Raw genomic sequence first — 17768 nt, 5'->3', positions numbered from 1 at the left:
CTTCCTATTGTTACTTGATCTGTACAGTGCCTTTGAAATGGACAATGGAGTCAGGAAAACTGAAGAACTGAGGAGTTAGGTCTTCTTTTAAGATGCTACAGTAAATCAACGGCATAGTCACAACTAAATTCCAGAGTCTTCTGTGTCCAAAGCTCTTTCTATCACACCATGTTCCTGCTATGCTACTTGTTTAAAACGGATTTATTTTTGTACACCTGAAACTAACACAATATTGTAAATCAACTATACTTCAATACAAATAAATTAATTAAATAAAATGGCTTTTAAGAGATTGATAAATCAAATGGCCTAAGAAGAATTATATCAAGAGTTTTAATGTAGAGGTAGTTCACAAAATAAGTTTCTGTCCTACTTGGGATTCAGAAAAGGAGAACAGAATAATCTACAAAAGCATAAGGACTTCCAAATTTTCAATCCAACTTTGCTTTTCTGTAGCATTCCTGATTACAAAAGAAGTTAGCCTATTATCAGACACATAATGGCAATGCCTAATATTTCTATACCAGGCAAGAGAAACGAAGCTCTGCAAAATGAGGGGATTGTCCAAATAATGTTGAATGTGACTTTAAATTGTAAAAAAAAAGTTGGTTATAAGTAGAATTCAATCACTGCCAATGTCCCACATTATAATACAATATTTGTAAATTATAATAACAGTGTTTTTAAATCTTAACACAGGGAAAGAAACAATCATTCCAAAATCAGAAATAGATGTTCACCTGGCTTCCAGCTGTACTTATCTATGGGTCAGTATTGTTAACCACTTACTGACGTTCATCCTTGATAATGTATATCTGAAAATGTCAATTTTTCCTAGACCAACTGACTTTGAAACTATACCACCTCTAAAAACAGATGACCAACAGCCCTTCCCTTCACCTCTGAAGAAAATTCCTCCAAGCTCTCTCACACCTGGCACTCTAATTTCCATAAAATGGGAGGTTGAGGCTCCCATACAAACCTGGGTTTCTAAGAGAAGGGAAATGTCGCATCTTTCTAAATTATAGGACTTACGCCAATGCGTCAGATCTTCAGTTTGCCAAGATACTGTTCTCAACCTATGTACAATAACCCTCCACCCTTTGTGAGATTGTGTAAGCTTCCACAGAAATGTAACGACTGCCTTTCTCTCACATTTCCTCAATCCCAAATCCCCAGACTTACATGCTAATAAAGAGTAATTTACCACTCATACATGTGATGTATCTCAAAAACAAAATCTAACACTAACCAGTGACTATGAATGCCAATATCCCTGGCATCAATGACTTATATAGGCAAAATGTGATTTCATGCTGTATGTTGTATTTGAACTGCCATTATTTTAAATAGGACACTGACGTTGACTCTATTCTCCAACTAACAATTTTTTTACGTAATGAATGGCAAATAATACAAATTTAACCCCACAACCTCAAACCAGTTAAACTAGAGAAGACAATGAGAGAGAGAAAAAAAGTGACTTTTCCAAAAAATAATGGATTTCTCCAAGGCACTGAATGAAAAACACAAGGAATTTATTTTGCACTTTCACCATGAGTCCATCAGAAAGAACATGATAGAGCACATAGAAAATTATAATTAATTCACACACAAGCCCCAGAGCTTAGGACATCTGTTCACAAATTGCCTTGGCTGCCTCCAATAAGGGCAGCTTTACCTCAGTAAGTCCAATATTCTTCCTTTTAATGACATTCTGCAGAGAGCTGCTCAGAGTCCTAGTTAGCAACAGGTTTGTAGATTTACGAATCATGTCATCAACTTCAGTTGAACTGAAAAGGAAATGTCAAGAGTCAATCATACCAGGTAGGAAGATTATTCTGCAAACAAACAAGGTGCCAGTGGTACTCATAGTAATAATAATAATAATGATAATAATAATAATGGCAACAAGAAATAACATTTATTGTATATCAGAAATTAGATTCCAAGTATTTTAATGTATAAAAATTCATTTAACCTTCATAATAACCATATGAATTAGTTTTAGTATTATCTCTACTTTACAGATGAGGAAATGAAGGTAAAGAGAAGTTTAGTAACTTGCTGAAGGTCACACAGTGAGTAGATAGCAAAAAAGGATTTTAATACAGGCAGTGTAGCTCTAAAGGCTACAGCATTTAAACACTATGCTATACTGCATCTCAGGACAGAGTTCTCTAACATGATTCTGCATTCTGAAACCATTATTTCTCCCATACATTCAAGTTCCTTCGCAGTTAATATTTATAATTTTTCAACCTGATCTCTTTGTAGACTTTCTGCACAATTAGCTGACAAAGGTCCCTAAAAAAAAAAAAAAAGATATCTCTGCTCCTATGTCATCATCTTTCAAATAATGTCTATTTAGCTCTCATTCCAAAATGAATGTTTCAAGCCAATAGTTACTTTTGGACTTTTAAAAAATTGATTTACAAGATTTTATAACTTTCAGGTGCACAACATAATGAATCAAAAACTTTAAAGATTATACTCCATTTAAAGTTATAAAATATTGCGCTATATTCCCTGTACTATATAATATATCCTTGTAACTTATTTGTTTTATACATAGTAGTTTGTACTTCTTAATCCTCTGCCGCTATCTTGCCCCTCCTCTCTCCCCTCTCCTCACTGGTAACCACTGACTTTGAAACTAAACCAGTAGTTTAATTCTGCCTAAATGTTTTATAACCCTTACTATTCCAAAAATGATCAATAATGACATTTTCTATTCAGTAAAGGAAACTAAACGTTAAAAAAATGATTCCAAAGCTATCTTTATATGCAAAGTTTAAAAAAGAAAACAACAATCTTGCAACCAACAAATGAAATTCTAGACCTATACATCCTTCATAAGCCCCTGAAAGCATCACCCAAGATGGCTTTCTATAAAAGATACCCTTTTGAGACAAATATTTCTTCAATAATAAAGTCAGTATTGTAATGATACTTCTTTATCAAGAAATAAATGTAAATAAAGATTTGTGAGCAGTTCTTTTTCAATAATTTATTGCTTGTGAACAATGGTCACAAATTTTATCTCATTGATTTCTCTTTCTACAGAATAAAATCAGAGGCTTAGTATAGTTCAATTAAAAATCTTAAAATACTAAATATACAGGCTAGCTACATTGTCATACCATGTGGAAGACAAAAATATTAGAAATAAATAAGACTACCAGAATGCAAGGAATTCAGTTAGGAAATTCAGTTAGAAAAAAAGATACCTCAAAATATTTTTACAGGGTCCATGTAAGGATATATTTAATTGAACAATAACCTCTGGCCTATTGCTACCCTTTCAAAAACTATTACTGAATTTAAAACTTCATTCCAAAAATATATAAGGTGCTAGGCATTGTGTTGATGCAATATTGAAATTACAGTGGTGAAGAAATAGTCATGGTTCCTACATTCATATGTTAAACTCATAATTATATCATATCAATTGTAATATGAGTTATGAATAAGTACAGGTTGCTATAAAAGTGATTAACACAGCTGTCCAAAATAATCTGGTGCTCCTGATATTAATCACTCTCCTGGCATCTCTACTTATTACTTATTTCTATTATGCTTTATGAAGATCTAGTAGAAGTTCCATTCTTGGATATGATGTAGAAGATCGAGAAAAACTGTTACTACCTTCAAAAGCACAAGAAAGCTAGATCTAAGCTAAAAGCTGTATATTCCTTTAATGTTAATGAAGTATAATGAACACAAAAAATGTAAAACTGAATTAAATTGCACACTGGGATAAAGTCCTTGAAAGATAAGCAAAGAGTACCAGCTACTTTCATATCTAAGGCCAATTGCCTAATCTGGGTACACATAGATGAGGGAGTGAAATACTCATAGGCTGAGAGACTTTGGTGGGACAAAAAAAAAATCATCCAACCCCTTAACAGTGTGGGCTGCTATTACAGATTGGAATCTTGGAAGAGCCCCCAAACAAAAATAAATATACTGACCCAACAACTCTCCCCTATAAGAATTCTGTTCCATAAGAAATGGTGGGGGTAATGCTAGAAATCAGAGAGAAGTCTTGCAAATTTTGAAAGGGATTCAGATTCCAAGGCTCTACTCGAATTCAACCCAACGGAGAGTAAAAACTAACTAAACCTGAAACCCAGCCCAACTCAAATCCTGTTAAAATAAAAGATAAGCCCCTGGATAAAAGCTTTGGAATTTCAGAGTCTTAAAGACAAAAAGACTTCTACCATAGCATTTGTAGAATTGAAATCAGAAGTAATTTGAAACTAATAAAAACTGAGACTCACATTCAGTTCACTCAAGTAATGATGAAATCTGAATGATACATCAAGTAGCTAGGAATTGCAGAAGAGGAAGAAATGAGAAAAGAGACATATTTAAGGATAAATTGGCAACATCATCTCCAAACCTAATAAAAGATCTCAACCCACAGATCTCAGAAGTTTAGCAAAACCCCAACACAATTAGTGCAAATAAAACTTCACAAAGGAAAATCACAGTCAAATTGCAAAATGCAAAGACAAAGAGAAAATCTTAAAGGCAACCAGAGAAAAAAGGCAATACAGTTAGAGGAACAAGAATAATGGCTTATTTCTCTTCAGAAACAATGAAAGCAAACAGAGGAATAACATCTTTAAAGTGTGGGGAAAGGGAGGACTGTCAGCCTAGAATTCTACATCTTAAAAAATATATTTTTGAAAACAGATGAAAAAATATATTTAGACAAACAAAAGCTAAGAAAATCTAAAACCAGCAGATACACACTAAAAGAATAGCTAGAAGAAATTCTTCACACTGAAGGAAAATGATACCAAAGGGTAACACAGATCTGTAAGAAAGAAGGAGAAGGCCTGGAAATAGCAAATATGTGGATAAATATAATGAACTACTTTTCTTTCTTGAATTTTAAAATACTATCAAATGTTCAAACACAAACAATAACATATTTTAGTGTTTAAAAACAAGTGTATAAGTAAGTATATACCAACAATATCAGAAAAGGAAGTGAAAAGATAAATTACACTATACTGCTGTAAGATTCTTAAATTACATGTAACTGTGATAAGTTAAGGATACACACTGTAATTCCCAGAGCAAACAGACAAACAGATAATAAATAAAACTAAAAGTTATACTCCAGTAAGCCAATAGGGAAACTAAATCATAATACTAAAAAAAACTTAATCGAGAAGAAGGAAGGAAAACAGGAAAAAAAAAGAGCAAAACAAAAATGAATGGAACAAATAGAAAAACAACAGCAAGATGAAAGGCTTAAATCCAACCAAATCACTAAATACATTAATGTAATGTAATAAACATTCCAATTAGGCAGAATGAATAAAAAACCAGTACCCAAGTACTTGTTGATTCAAAATGACACACATTTAAATACAAGGAACATGGCTAGATCTTACTGTCAATATGCCACTCAGCACTAAAAAGAACTAAGCTCCTTGAAAAAATGAATAATATCGTGGTTAAGTTAGGAAATGTCCCCAAAGTGATAAGAACACATCAACAAGGCACAGGAGCCAGCTTGAAGTGGCTCACACTAGCTACATCTGGGACAATTTGAGTATCAAAATGAATAAGGTCATTAAGGGAATAACCCAACTGAATGAAGTAAAAGAATCCATGAATCTGATATGATAATAGGAAATGATAGGTAGGTAGGTAGCTAGCTAGCTAGCTATATAGATTGATAATGGGGAAGGAATCCTTAATATGGAATGCCAAGTAATACATATAAAAGGAATAAAAAAATCATAAATTAGTTAAAATCATATATTAATGATTATCAGAGAAAAAAACTGATTTCAGGCAAGAATCACTAATGAATAGTATAAGAGGGAAAGAAGTGAAGGACATCTGGTAACTAACAAAATAAATACATGGTCTCAACGTATTTCAACACAAATATTACTTATTACAAAAGGAAAAATTGTAACTATATGGAGAAAACAGACAACATCTTAAATAGTTAATCAAAATTAACATAAACCATAAGGGATTAAAATAGTACACACACACACAGACACACACACACACACACAGATACATACAGAGAGACAGACAAAGAGAGAGGGAGGAAGTAATAAAGCAAACATGGCAAAAAGTCAAAAATTGGAGAATTTTGGGAAAAAGCTTTCAGTTCATCACATTTTTGAAATTCTTCTTTAATGTTGAAATTATTTGAAAATAACATGATAAAAAAAAGAAGAAAAGGTTATAAGTAATAGAACAGACAAACGTATACCATAAAAGAAAGTAATGGTTATATTAATATTAGGCAAATAAGACACTATTTTAATTTTTAACACAGATAGAGGGACATTTCACAAAATTAAAAGGATGAATACAATAAGAAGATATAACAATCAAACTGTGTATGAACTTAAAAAGATATATTCAAAATAAATGAAGCAAACTTGAGAGATCACAAAAAAAAAAAAATAGACAAATCTACAATCATAGCTGGATAGTTTAACACTCCTCAGTAATTGACAGAAAAAGTAGACCTAAAAAGGGAAGGATACAGAAAATTTGTACAATACTATTAACAAACTTAATCTGTCATTCAGAGAATACAACACTCAACAACTACAGAATATACATTCTATTCAAGTGTACATGGAACACTGTTGTAATTGGATTTAAATTTACCATCTTGCTAGTTGATTTCTGTTTGTTCCACCTGTTCTATATCCCATTTAACTCTTTTGTTGACTGTTTTTAGATTGAGTGTTCTTTTTATGATTCCTTTTTATCCTCACTTTCACCTGTTTCATGTTTTTTTTGACCATTTTTTCAGTGGTTGCTATACGTTATACTATATATAGAGAGAGAATATAACAATATATTTTCAAATAATATACCACTTCATGTATAATGTAAAAACCTTAAACAGTAAATCAAATTCCTCTCTCATATCATTTGTCCTATTATTATCATACATTTACTTTTACATTTACTTTTCCTTTACTAGACACTGTTACTATTTTTCCTTTACACAAGCAATTTTCTTTAAGAGCAATTAAAAATAGAGGTGTGACATTAGAAATGGCAGAACAGGAAGTCCTGCACATATATCCCTTCTCAGCAACAATAGTTTGGCAGCCAAGCAGAGACAAAAGTACTCTTGTAGAACTTCGGATTCAAGAAAGAAGACTGTAAAATCCGGCAGAGCCCAAGACCAAGGAGGGTTGCTTTCAGAAGGCAAGCCCAAACTCATTCAGGTGGCACACTTGCTAACCACAGTCCCAGCTACAGACACAGGAACCGACTCTGGCCCCTGACTGCCTATGGACATGGCCTGTTTGGCCTTTCCATCATCACCATTTGCCAAAGGATGCGGTAACAGTCATGCCAACCTGTACCTTGGGTAATAGGCCCACCAAACTCAGTTCTACCTGTAAACACTGAATTGTTCCATGACCCAACTCCAGACCCTATTAGCTGCCAAGCCTGCCTGCCTATGACTGGGCAGAGACATGCCTGTCCATGAACCTAGGCAAGTTCTCCAACCTCAGTCTGATTGCAAATACTAAAAAAAATCCCTGTAACTTGAGCCCATGTTCACATAGCCACAGTCCAGGAGTATTCCAGTCCACTCAGGGACCTGCTGGGCCACATACCCTTCCATGCACCTGGAGGTAGGGCTGCCAACCTCAAATCTGACCATAGATGTTGAAGTGCCCCCATGACCTCGCTCCAGCCCCTTGTAGCCATGGATGGCAGGCAGTCTTGCCTGCCCAGGGATCCAGCAGGAGACACGCTCGTATATGCCCCTAGAGATAGGCCCACTGACCTCAGTCTCACTGTGGATCTTGAAGTGTCTCTGGAATCTGGCCCCAAACACTCCCAACTATGGTCCAAGAGAAACCCTATTTGCCCAGAAACGCACCAGGAGGAATCCCCATAAGCACCCCCAGATGAATCCCTCAATTCAATTGCAGAGCTGCAATCTATCAGTCATTCTAATTATGAAACCTGAAGTGGTCCTGTGTTTTCACTCCAGACCCTTTCAGGCATGGTATAGGAATAGTCCTGCCACCCAGGGACCTGGGGGGAGACACATAACTCCATGCCCCCAAAGACAAGCACAAAGGCAGAGCCATCAACACAAAGCTACACGGATCACAAAGACTTGACAAACCACCTGACACCACCAAACAAATAATGTTCTAGTAATGAATCCCAAAGAAACTGAGACATACAAACTGTCCGACAAAGAATTTGAAATATCATCTTAAGCTCAATAATATGCAAGAAAACACAGAAAGACAAGAAAATTAAATCTGGAACACTATGCATGAACAAAAAGAGAAGGTTAATAAAGATATAGAAACCATAAAAAAGAACCAAACTGAAATCCTGGAGCTGAAGTATACAATGATAGAACTGAAAAATTCAACAGAGAGCTTCAAGAGTAGACTAAGTCATGCAGAAGAAAGAATCAGGGAATTAGAAGACAGGCCATTTGATATCAGAAAGAGGAGCAAAGAGAAAAAATAAGTAAAGAAAGCATAGGGACATATTGATTCCCATTAAAAAAACAAATATACACATTATGGGAATCCTAGAAAAAGAAGAAAGAAAAAGAAAAAGATTACTTAACGAAATTATAGCTGGGGGAGACCTTCAAGATGGTGGGGGAGTAAGACGTGGAGATCACCTTCCTCCCCACAAATACATCAGAAATACATCTACATGTGGAACAACTCTTACAAAACACCTACTGAATGCTGGTAGAAGACCTCAGACTTCCCAAAAGGCAAGAAACTCCCCACATACCTTGGTAGGGCAAAAGAAAAAAGAAAAAACAGAGACAAAAGGGATGGGAACTGCACCTCTGGGAGGGAGCTGTGAAGGAGGAAAAGTTTCCACACACTAGGAAGCCCCTTCACTGGCGGAGACGGGGGCTGGCAGCAGGGAAGCTTCAGAGCCACGGAAGCACAGCAACAGGGGTGCAGAGGACAAAGCAGAGAGATTCCCGCACAGAGTATCGATGCCAACCAGCACTCACCAGACAGAGAGGCTTCTCTGCTCACCTGCCGGGATGGGTGGGGGCTGGGAGCTGAGGCTCTGGCTTTGGAGGTCAGATGCCAAGGAGAGGACTAGGATTGGCTGCATGAACACAGCCTGAAGGGGGCTAGTGCGCCACAGCTAGCCAGGAGGGAGTCCGGAAAAAAGTCTGGACCTGTCTAAGAGCCAAGAGACCATTGTTTCGAGGTGCACGAGGAGAGGCGAGTCAGAGCACTGCCTAAATGAGCTCCAGAGATGGGCGCGAGCCACGCAGACACCAGAGATGGGCATGAAACGCTAAGGATGCTGCTGCAGCCACCAAGAAGCCTGTGTGCAAGCACAGGTCACTCTCCACACCTCCCCTCCCAGGACCCTGTGCAGCCTGCCACTGCCCGGGTCCCATGATCCAGGCACAACTTCCCCGGGAGAACACATGGCGTGCCTCTGGTTGTTGCAACGTCATGCTGGACTCTGCCGCCACAGGCTTGCCCTGCATTCTGTACCCCTCCCTTCCCCCGGCCTGAGTGAGCCAGAACCACCTAATCAGCTCCTTTAACCCCGTCCTGTCTGGGTGAGGAACAGACGCTGTCAGGGGACCTACATGCAGAGGCAGGGCCAAATCCAAAGCTGAACATCAGGAGCTGTGCGAACAAAGAAGAGAAAGGGAAATCTCTCCCAGCAGCCTCAGGAGCAGCAGATTAAATCTCCACAGTCAACTTGATGTAACCTGCCTCTGTGGAATACCTGAATAGACAACGTATCATCCCAAAACTGAGGCGGTGGACTTTGGGAGCAACTGTAGACTTGGGGTTTGCTTTCTGTATCTAATTTGTTTCTAGTTTTATGTTTATCTTAGTTTAGTATTTAGAGTTTATTTTCATTTGTATATTTGTTTATTGATTTGGTTGCTCACTTCTTTTTTTTTTATATATATAGGTATATATAGTTTTTTCCTTTTCCCCTTTTTGTGAGTGTGTATGTCTGTGCTTCTTTGTTTGACTTTCTCTGTACAGCTTTGCTTTTACCATTTGTCCTAGGGTTCTGTCTGTCCTTTTTTTTTTTTTTTTTTTGGGTATAATTTTTAGCACTTGTTATCATTGGTGGATTTCTTTTTTGGTTTCGTTGCTCTCTTCTTCATTTCTTTTTTTAATTAATTTTTAACTTTTTTTACTTTTAATAATTACTTTCTATTTTAATTACTTTATTTTTATTTTTTGTTTCTTTCTTTTTTTCTCTCTTTTCTTCTGAGCCATGTGGCTGACAGGGTCTTGGTGCTCCAGCCGGGTGACAGGCCTGAGCCTCTGAGGAAGGAGAGCCGAGTTCAGGACATTGGTCCACCAGAGACCTCCCAGCTCCATGTAACATCAAATGGCGAAAGCTCTCCCAGAGATCTCCATCTCAACGTGAAGACCCAGCTCCACTCAACGACCAGCAAGCTAAACTGCTGCCAACCTATGCCAAACAACTAGGGAAACAGGAACACAACCCCACCCATTAGCACAGAGGCTGCCTAAAATCATAATACGGTCACAGACACACTAAAACACACCACTGGACATGGTTCTGCCCACCAGAAAGACAAGATCCAGCCCCATGCACCAGAACACAGGCACTAGTCCCCTCCACCAGGAAGCCTACACAACCCACTTAACCAACCTTAGCCACTGGGGGAAGACACCAAAAACAAGGGGAAGTACGAACCTGCAGCCTGCGAAAAGGAGATCCCAAACACAGTAAGTTAAGCAAAATGAGAAGACAGAGAAACACATAGCAGATGAAGGGGCAAGGTAAAAACCAACCAGACCAAACAAACGAAGAGGAAATAGGCAGTCTACCTGAAAAAGAACTGAGAGTAATGATACTAAAGATGATCCAAAATCTTCAAAACAGAATAGAGAACAAACAAGAAACGTTTAACAAGGAACTAGAAGAACTAAAGAGCAAACAAACAATGATGAACAACACAATAAATGAAATTAAAAATTCTCTAGAAGGAATCAATAGCAGAATAACTGAGGTAGAAGAATTGATAAGAGACCTGGAAGAAAAAATACTGGAAATAACTACTGCAGAGCAGAATAAAGAAAAAAGAATGAAAAGCATTGAGGACACTCTTAGAGACCTCTGGGACAACATTAAATGCACCAACATTCGAAGAAGAAGAGAAAAAGAAAGGGACCGAGAAAAAATTTGAAGAGATTATAGTTGAAAACTTCCCTAATATGGGAAAGGAAATGGTCAGTCAAGTCCAGGAAGCGCAGAGAGTCCCATATAGGATAACTCCAAGAAGAAAAATGCCAAAACACATATTAATCAAACTGTCAAAAATTAAATGCAAAGAAAAAATACTAAAAGCAGCAAAGCAAAAAGAACGAATAACATACAAGGGAATCCCCATAAGGTTACCAGCTGATCTTTCAGCAGAAACTCTGCAAGCCAGAAGGGAGTGCCAGGACATATTTAAAGTGATGAAAGGGAAAAACCTACAACCAAGATTACTCTACCCAGCATGAATCTCATTCAGATTCAACGGAGAAATTAAATCTTTACAGACAAACAAAAGTTAAGAAATTCAGCACCACCAAACCAGCTTTACAACAAAGGCAACAGGAACTTCTCTAGGCAGGAAACACAAAAGAAGGAGAAGACGTACAATAACAAACCCAAAACAATTAAGAAAATGGTAATAGGAACATATATATCGATAACTACCTTAAATGTAAATGGATTAAATGCTCCAACCAAAACACATAGACTAGCTGAATGAATATAAAAACAAGACCCATATATATGCTGTCTACAAGAGACCCACTTCAGACCTAGGGACACATACAGACTGAAAGTGAGGGGATGGAAAAAGATACTTCATACAAAAGGAAATCAAAAGAAAGCTGGAGTAGCAATTTTCAAATCAGACAAAGTAGACTTTAAAATAAAGACTATTAAAAGAGACAAAGAAGGACACTACATAATGATCAAGGGATCAATCCAAGAAGAAGATATAACAATTGTAAATATTTATGCACCCAACATAGGAACACCTCAACACATAAGGCAAATGCTAACAGCCATAAAAGGGGAAATCAACACTAACACAATAATAGGAGGGGACTTTAACACCACACTTTCACCAAGGGACAGATCATCCAAAATGAAAATAAGTAAGGAAACACAAGCTTTAAATGACACATTAAACAAGATGGACTTAATTGATATTTATAGGACATTCCATCGAAAAACAACAGAATACACTTTCTTCTCAAGTGCTCATGGAACATTCTCCAGGCTAGATCATATCTTGGGTCACAAATCAAGCCTTGGTAAAGTTAAGAAAATTGAAATCGTATCAAGTACCTTTTCCAACCACAATGCTATGAGCCTAGATATCAATTACAGGAAAAAGTCTGTAAAAACTACAAACACAAGGAGGCTAAATAATATACTACTTTAAAAACAAGAGATCACTGAAGAAATCAAAGAGGAAATAAAAAAATACCTAGAAACAAGTGACAATGAAAACACGACAACCAAAAACCTATGGGATGCAGCAAAAGCAGTTCTAAGAGGGAAGTTTATAGCAATACAATCCTACATCAAGAAACAAGAAACATCTCAAATGAACAACCTAACCTTACACCTAAAGCAATTAGAGAAAGAAGAACCAAAAACCCCCAAAGTCAGCAGAAGGAAAGAAATCATAAAGTTCAGATCAGAAATAAATGAAACAGAAATGAAGGAAACAACAGCAAAGACCAGTAAAACTAAAAGCTGGTTCTTTGAGAAGATAAACAAAATTGATAAACCATTAGCCAGACTCATCAAGAAAAAAAGGTGAGAAGACTAAAATCAATAGAATTAGAAATGAAAAAGGAGAAGTAGCAACTGACACTGCAGAAATACAAAGGATCATGAGAGATTACTACAAGCAACTATAGGTTAATAAAATGGACAACCTGGAAGAAACTGACAAATTCTTAGAAAAGCACAACCTTCCGAGACTGAACCAGGAAGAAATAGAAAATATACACAGACCTATCACAAGAACTGCAATTGAGACTATGATTAAAAACCCTCCAACAAACAAAAGCCCAGGACAAGAGAGCATCAGAGGCGAATTTTACCAAATATTTAAAGAGCACTCAAACTCTTCCAAAATAGAGCAGAGGGAGGAACACTCCCAAACTCATTCTACAAGTCCACCATTACCCTGATACCAAAACCAGACAAAGATGTCACAAAGAAAGAAAACTACAGGCCAATATCACTGATGAAGACAGATGCAAAAATCCTCAACAAAATACTAGCAAACAATCCAACAGCATATTAAAAGGATCATACACCATGACCAAGTGGGGTTTAACCAGGGAATGCAAGGATTCTTCAATATACGCAAATCAGTCAATGTGATAAACCATATTAACAAATTGAAGGAGAAAAAGCATATGATCTCTCAATAGATGTAGAAAAAGCTTTTGACAAAATTTAACACCCATTTATGATAAAAACCCTCCAGAAAGTAGGCATAGAGGGAACTTACTCAACATAATAAAGGCCATATAAGACAAACCCACAGCCAACATCATCCCCTATGGTGAAAAACTGAAACCATTTCCAGTAAAATCAGGAACAAGACAAGGTTGTCCACTCTCACCACTATTATTCAACATATTTTTGGAAGTTTTAGCCACAGCAATCAGAGAAGAAAAAGAAATAAAAGGAATCCAAATCGGAAGAGAAGAAGTAAAGCTGGCACTGTTTGCATGTGACATGATACTATACATAGAGAATCTTAAAGATGCTACCAGAAAACTACTAGAGCTAATCAATGAATTTGATAAAGTAGCAGGATACAAAATTAATGCACAGAAATCTCTTGCATTCCTATACACTAATGACGAAAAATCTGAAAGTGAAATTTAGGAAACACTCACATTTACTATTGCAAGAAAAAGAATAAAATACCTAGGAACAAACCTACATAAGGAGACAAAAGACCTGTATGCAGAAAAATATAAGACATTGATGAAAGAAGTTAAAGATGATACAAGCAGATGGAGAGATATACCATGTTCTTGGATTGGAAGAATCAACATTGTGAAAATGACTAAACTACCCAAGGCAATCTACAGATTCAATACAATCCCTATCAAACTACCAATGGCATTTTTCACAGAACTGGAACAAAAAATTTCACAATTTGTATCGAAACACAAAAGACCCCAAATATCCAAAGCAATCTTGAGAAAGAAAAATGGAGCTGGAGGAATCACACTCCCAGAATTCAGACTATACTACAAACCTACAGTAATGAAGACAGTATGGTACTGGCACAAAAACAGAAATATAGATCAATGGAACAGGATAGAAAGCCCAGAGATAAACCCACGCACATATGGTCACCTTATCTTTGATAAAGGAGGCAAGAACATACAATGGAGAAAAGACAGCCTCTTCAATAAGTGGTGCTGGGAAAACTGGACAGCTACATGTAAAGAATGAAATTAGAACACTCCCTAATACCGTATACCAAAATAAACTCAAAATGGATTAAAGACCTAAATGGAAGACCAGACACTATAAAACTCTTAGAGGAAACATATGCAGAACACTCTATGACATAAATCACAGCAAGATCCTTTTTGACTTACCTCCTAGAGAAATGGAAATAAAAAGAAAAATAAACAAATGGGACCTAATGAAACTTAAAACCTTTTGCACAGGAAAGGAAACCATAAACAAGACGAAAAGACAACCCTCAGAATGGGAGAAAATATTTGCAAATGAAGCAACTGACAAAGGATTAGTCTCCAAAATTTACAAGCAGCTCATACAGCTCAATATCAAACAACCTAATCCAAAAATGGGCAGAAGACCTAAGTAGACATTTCTGCAAAGATATACAGATGGCCAACAAACACATGAAAGGATGCTCAACATAACTAATCATTAGAGAAATGCAAATGAAAACTACAATGAGATATCATCTCACACCAGTCAGAATGGCCATCATCAAAAAATCTACAGACAATAAATGCTGGAGACGGTGTGGAGAAAAGGGAACCCTCTTGCACTGTTGGTGGGAATGTAAATTGATACAGCCCTTATGGAGAACAGTATGGAGGTTCCTTAAAAAACTAAAAATAGAACTGCCATACGACCCAGCAATCCCACTACTGGGCATATACCCTGAGAAAACCATAATTCAAAAAGAGTCATGTACCACAATGTTTATTGCAGCATTATTTACAACAGCCAGGACATGGAAGCAACCTAAGTGTCCATCAACAGATGAATGGATACAGATGTGGCACATATATACAATGGAATATTACTCAGCCATAAAAAGAAACACAATTGAGTTATCTGTAGTGAGGTGGATGGACCCAGAGTCTGTCATAGAGAGTGAAGTCAGTCAGAAAGTGAAAAACAAATACCCTATGGTAACACATATTTATGGAATCTAAAAAAAAAAAAAAAGTGGTTCTGAAGAACCTAGGGGCAGGACAGGAATAACGACAGCGATGTAGAGAATGGACTTGAGGACATGGGGAGTTGGAAGGGTAAGCTGGGACGAAGTGAGAGAGTGGCATGGAGTTATAAATGCTACCAAATGTGAAACGGATAGCTAGTGGAAAGCAGCCACATAGCACAGGGAGATCAGCTTGGTGCTTTGTGACCACCTAGAGGGGTGGGGTAGGGAGGGTGAGAGGGAGATGCAAGAGGGAGGGGATATGGGGATATATGTATATGTATAGCTGATTCACTTTGTTATAAAGCAGAAACTAACACACCATTGTAAAGCAGTTATACTCCAATAAAGATGTTAAAAAAAAAAGAAAGAAAGAAATTATAGCTGGAAACCTCCCAAATTTTGGTAGGAATATGGACATACAGATACATAAAGCTTAAAGGACCTCAAGCAAGATCAACCAAAGGAAGATTACAGCCAAAAGTATTATAATGAAATTATCAAAAGTCAAAGACAAAAAGAGAATACTGAAAGAAGCAAGAGAATACGTGCAACACTGCAGCTAAGGAAGCAGTGGGATTATATACTCAAAGAACTTAAAGAAAAAAACAGCCAAACCAAAATGGTATATCCATCAAAGCTGTCTTTAAGAAAAAAATGAAAGCTAATATTTTCCCAAACAGAAGTGGAGGATTTTCATCACCAATACACATACCTTATATGAAATGCTAAAGGGAGTTCTTCAAATTGAAATTTTAAAAGGCAAAGTAACAACATGTAAATGTATGAATGTGTAAAACACACTGGTAAAAGAAAATACACAAATTCATAAGAGCATAACACTGTAATGGTGGTACATAAGTCAGTTTGAAATCCACTGTAAAAGTTAAGAGACAAAAATATTAAAAATGATTATATGTAAAATAGTCTGTTAACGGATACATATTACCAAAAAATGTACAGAATGTTATCAATAGCTCAAAATGTGTTGGGAGGGAGAAAAGGGGTAGAGTTATTGGATTCAATTGAAGCTAAGTTGTTATCAGCTTAAAAGAGACTTTTTAAGATGCCTCATATAAACCTCACAGTAAAAACAAACAAACAAAAAAACCTCAAGAAGCCAAACTAATGTTAAAGAAAAGGAATCAAAGCATACTTCAAAAAATCAACAAACCTACAAGGAAGACAGCAAGAAAGGAACAAAGAAAATACAAAACAATGAGAAAACAATTAACAAAATGGCAATAATTACTTCTTCTCTATCAATAATTACTTTAAATGTAGGTGGATTAGATTCTCCAACCTAACTACACATCATTGCTAATGGATAAAAAAACAGGATTCAACAATATGCTGCTTACAAAAGACTTTCCTTATTTTTAACAACACATATAGACTGAAGTGAAGGGACAGAAAAACATACTCCATGTGAATGGTAACCAAAAGAGAGCAGGAATCACTATACTTATATGGAACAATATACACTTTCACTCACAATTGGTCACAAGAGACAAAGAAGATCACTAATTAATGATAAAGGGATTAATTAATCAAGGGGATATAAGAACTGTACATATTTAAGCACCCAACATTGGAGCACCTAATATATAAAGCAAATACTAAAAGAACTGTAGGGAAAAATAAACAGCATTATATTAATGGTACAGGACTTCAATATTCTACTTTAATCAATAGATAATCAAGATAGAAAATCGGTAAGAAAGTAGTTGACATCAAATAAAGTTCACAGACATACACAGAACATTTAAACCAACAGCAGCAGAACACATATTCTTCTAAAGCATAGAAGAAACAATGTCCAGGATATATTATATGTTGGGCCACAAAACAAGTTTTAAGAAATTTAAGAAGACTGAAATCTTAACAAGTCTCTTTTCCAACCACAATGGTATGAAATGAGAAATAACAAAAGGAAAATTGGAAAATTCACATTAAAATTTAAAATATTTTTTAATCCTATTACCATCTAAATAGATGCAGAAAAAGCATTTGACAAAATTCAACATCCTTGCAAGGTAAGAACTCTCAAAACATTAGATACAGAAGAACATACCTCAACATGATAAAGGCCATATATGACAAGCTCACAGCTAACAACACATTCAACAAAGAAAAACTGAAATATTGTCTTCTAAAATCAGAAAAAGACAAAGGTGTGTACTCTTACCACTTCTATTCAGAAGTCCTAGCCAGAGTCATTAGCCAGAATTCAGAAGTCCTAGCCAGAGCAATTAGACAAGAATAGTAAATAAAAGGT

General features: G+C 36.2%; 1 protein-coding gene across 2 annotated transcripts in view; it reads right to left on the bottom strand.

Annotated features, from left to right (window-relative positions):
• The window catches only part of EXOC6B (exocyst complex component 6B), a 714846-nt gene that overhangs the window by 310016 nt on the left and 387062 nt on the right, over window positions 1-17768 (bottom strand). For both annotated transcript variants that reach the window (XM_036873122.1, XM_036873124.1), the window contains exon 16: window positions 1682-1793. In XM_036873122.1, coding sequence (XP_036729017.1) covers window positions 1682-1793 — 112 coding nt within the window. The remainder of the gene's footprint in view (window positions 1-1681; window positions 1794-17768) is intronic.

This window comes from Balaenoptera musculus, chromosome 13 (genome assembly GCF_009873245.2).
Source record: "Balaenoptera musculus isolate JJ_BM4_2016_0621 chromosome 13, mBalMus1.pri.v3, whole genome shotgun sequence".
NCBI classification, from domain to species: Eukaryota; Metazoa; Chordata; class Mammalia; order Artiodactyla; family Balaenopteridae; genus Balaenoptera; species Balaenoptera musculus.
Note: the sequence above shows the minus strand (reverse complement) of the source record. Positions and strands in the feature narration are given on the sequence as shown.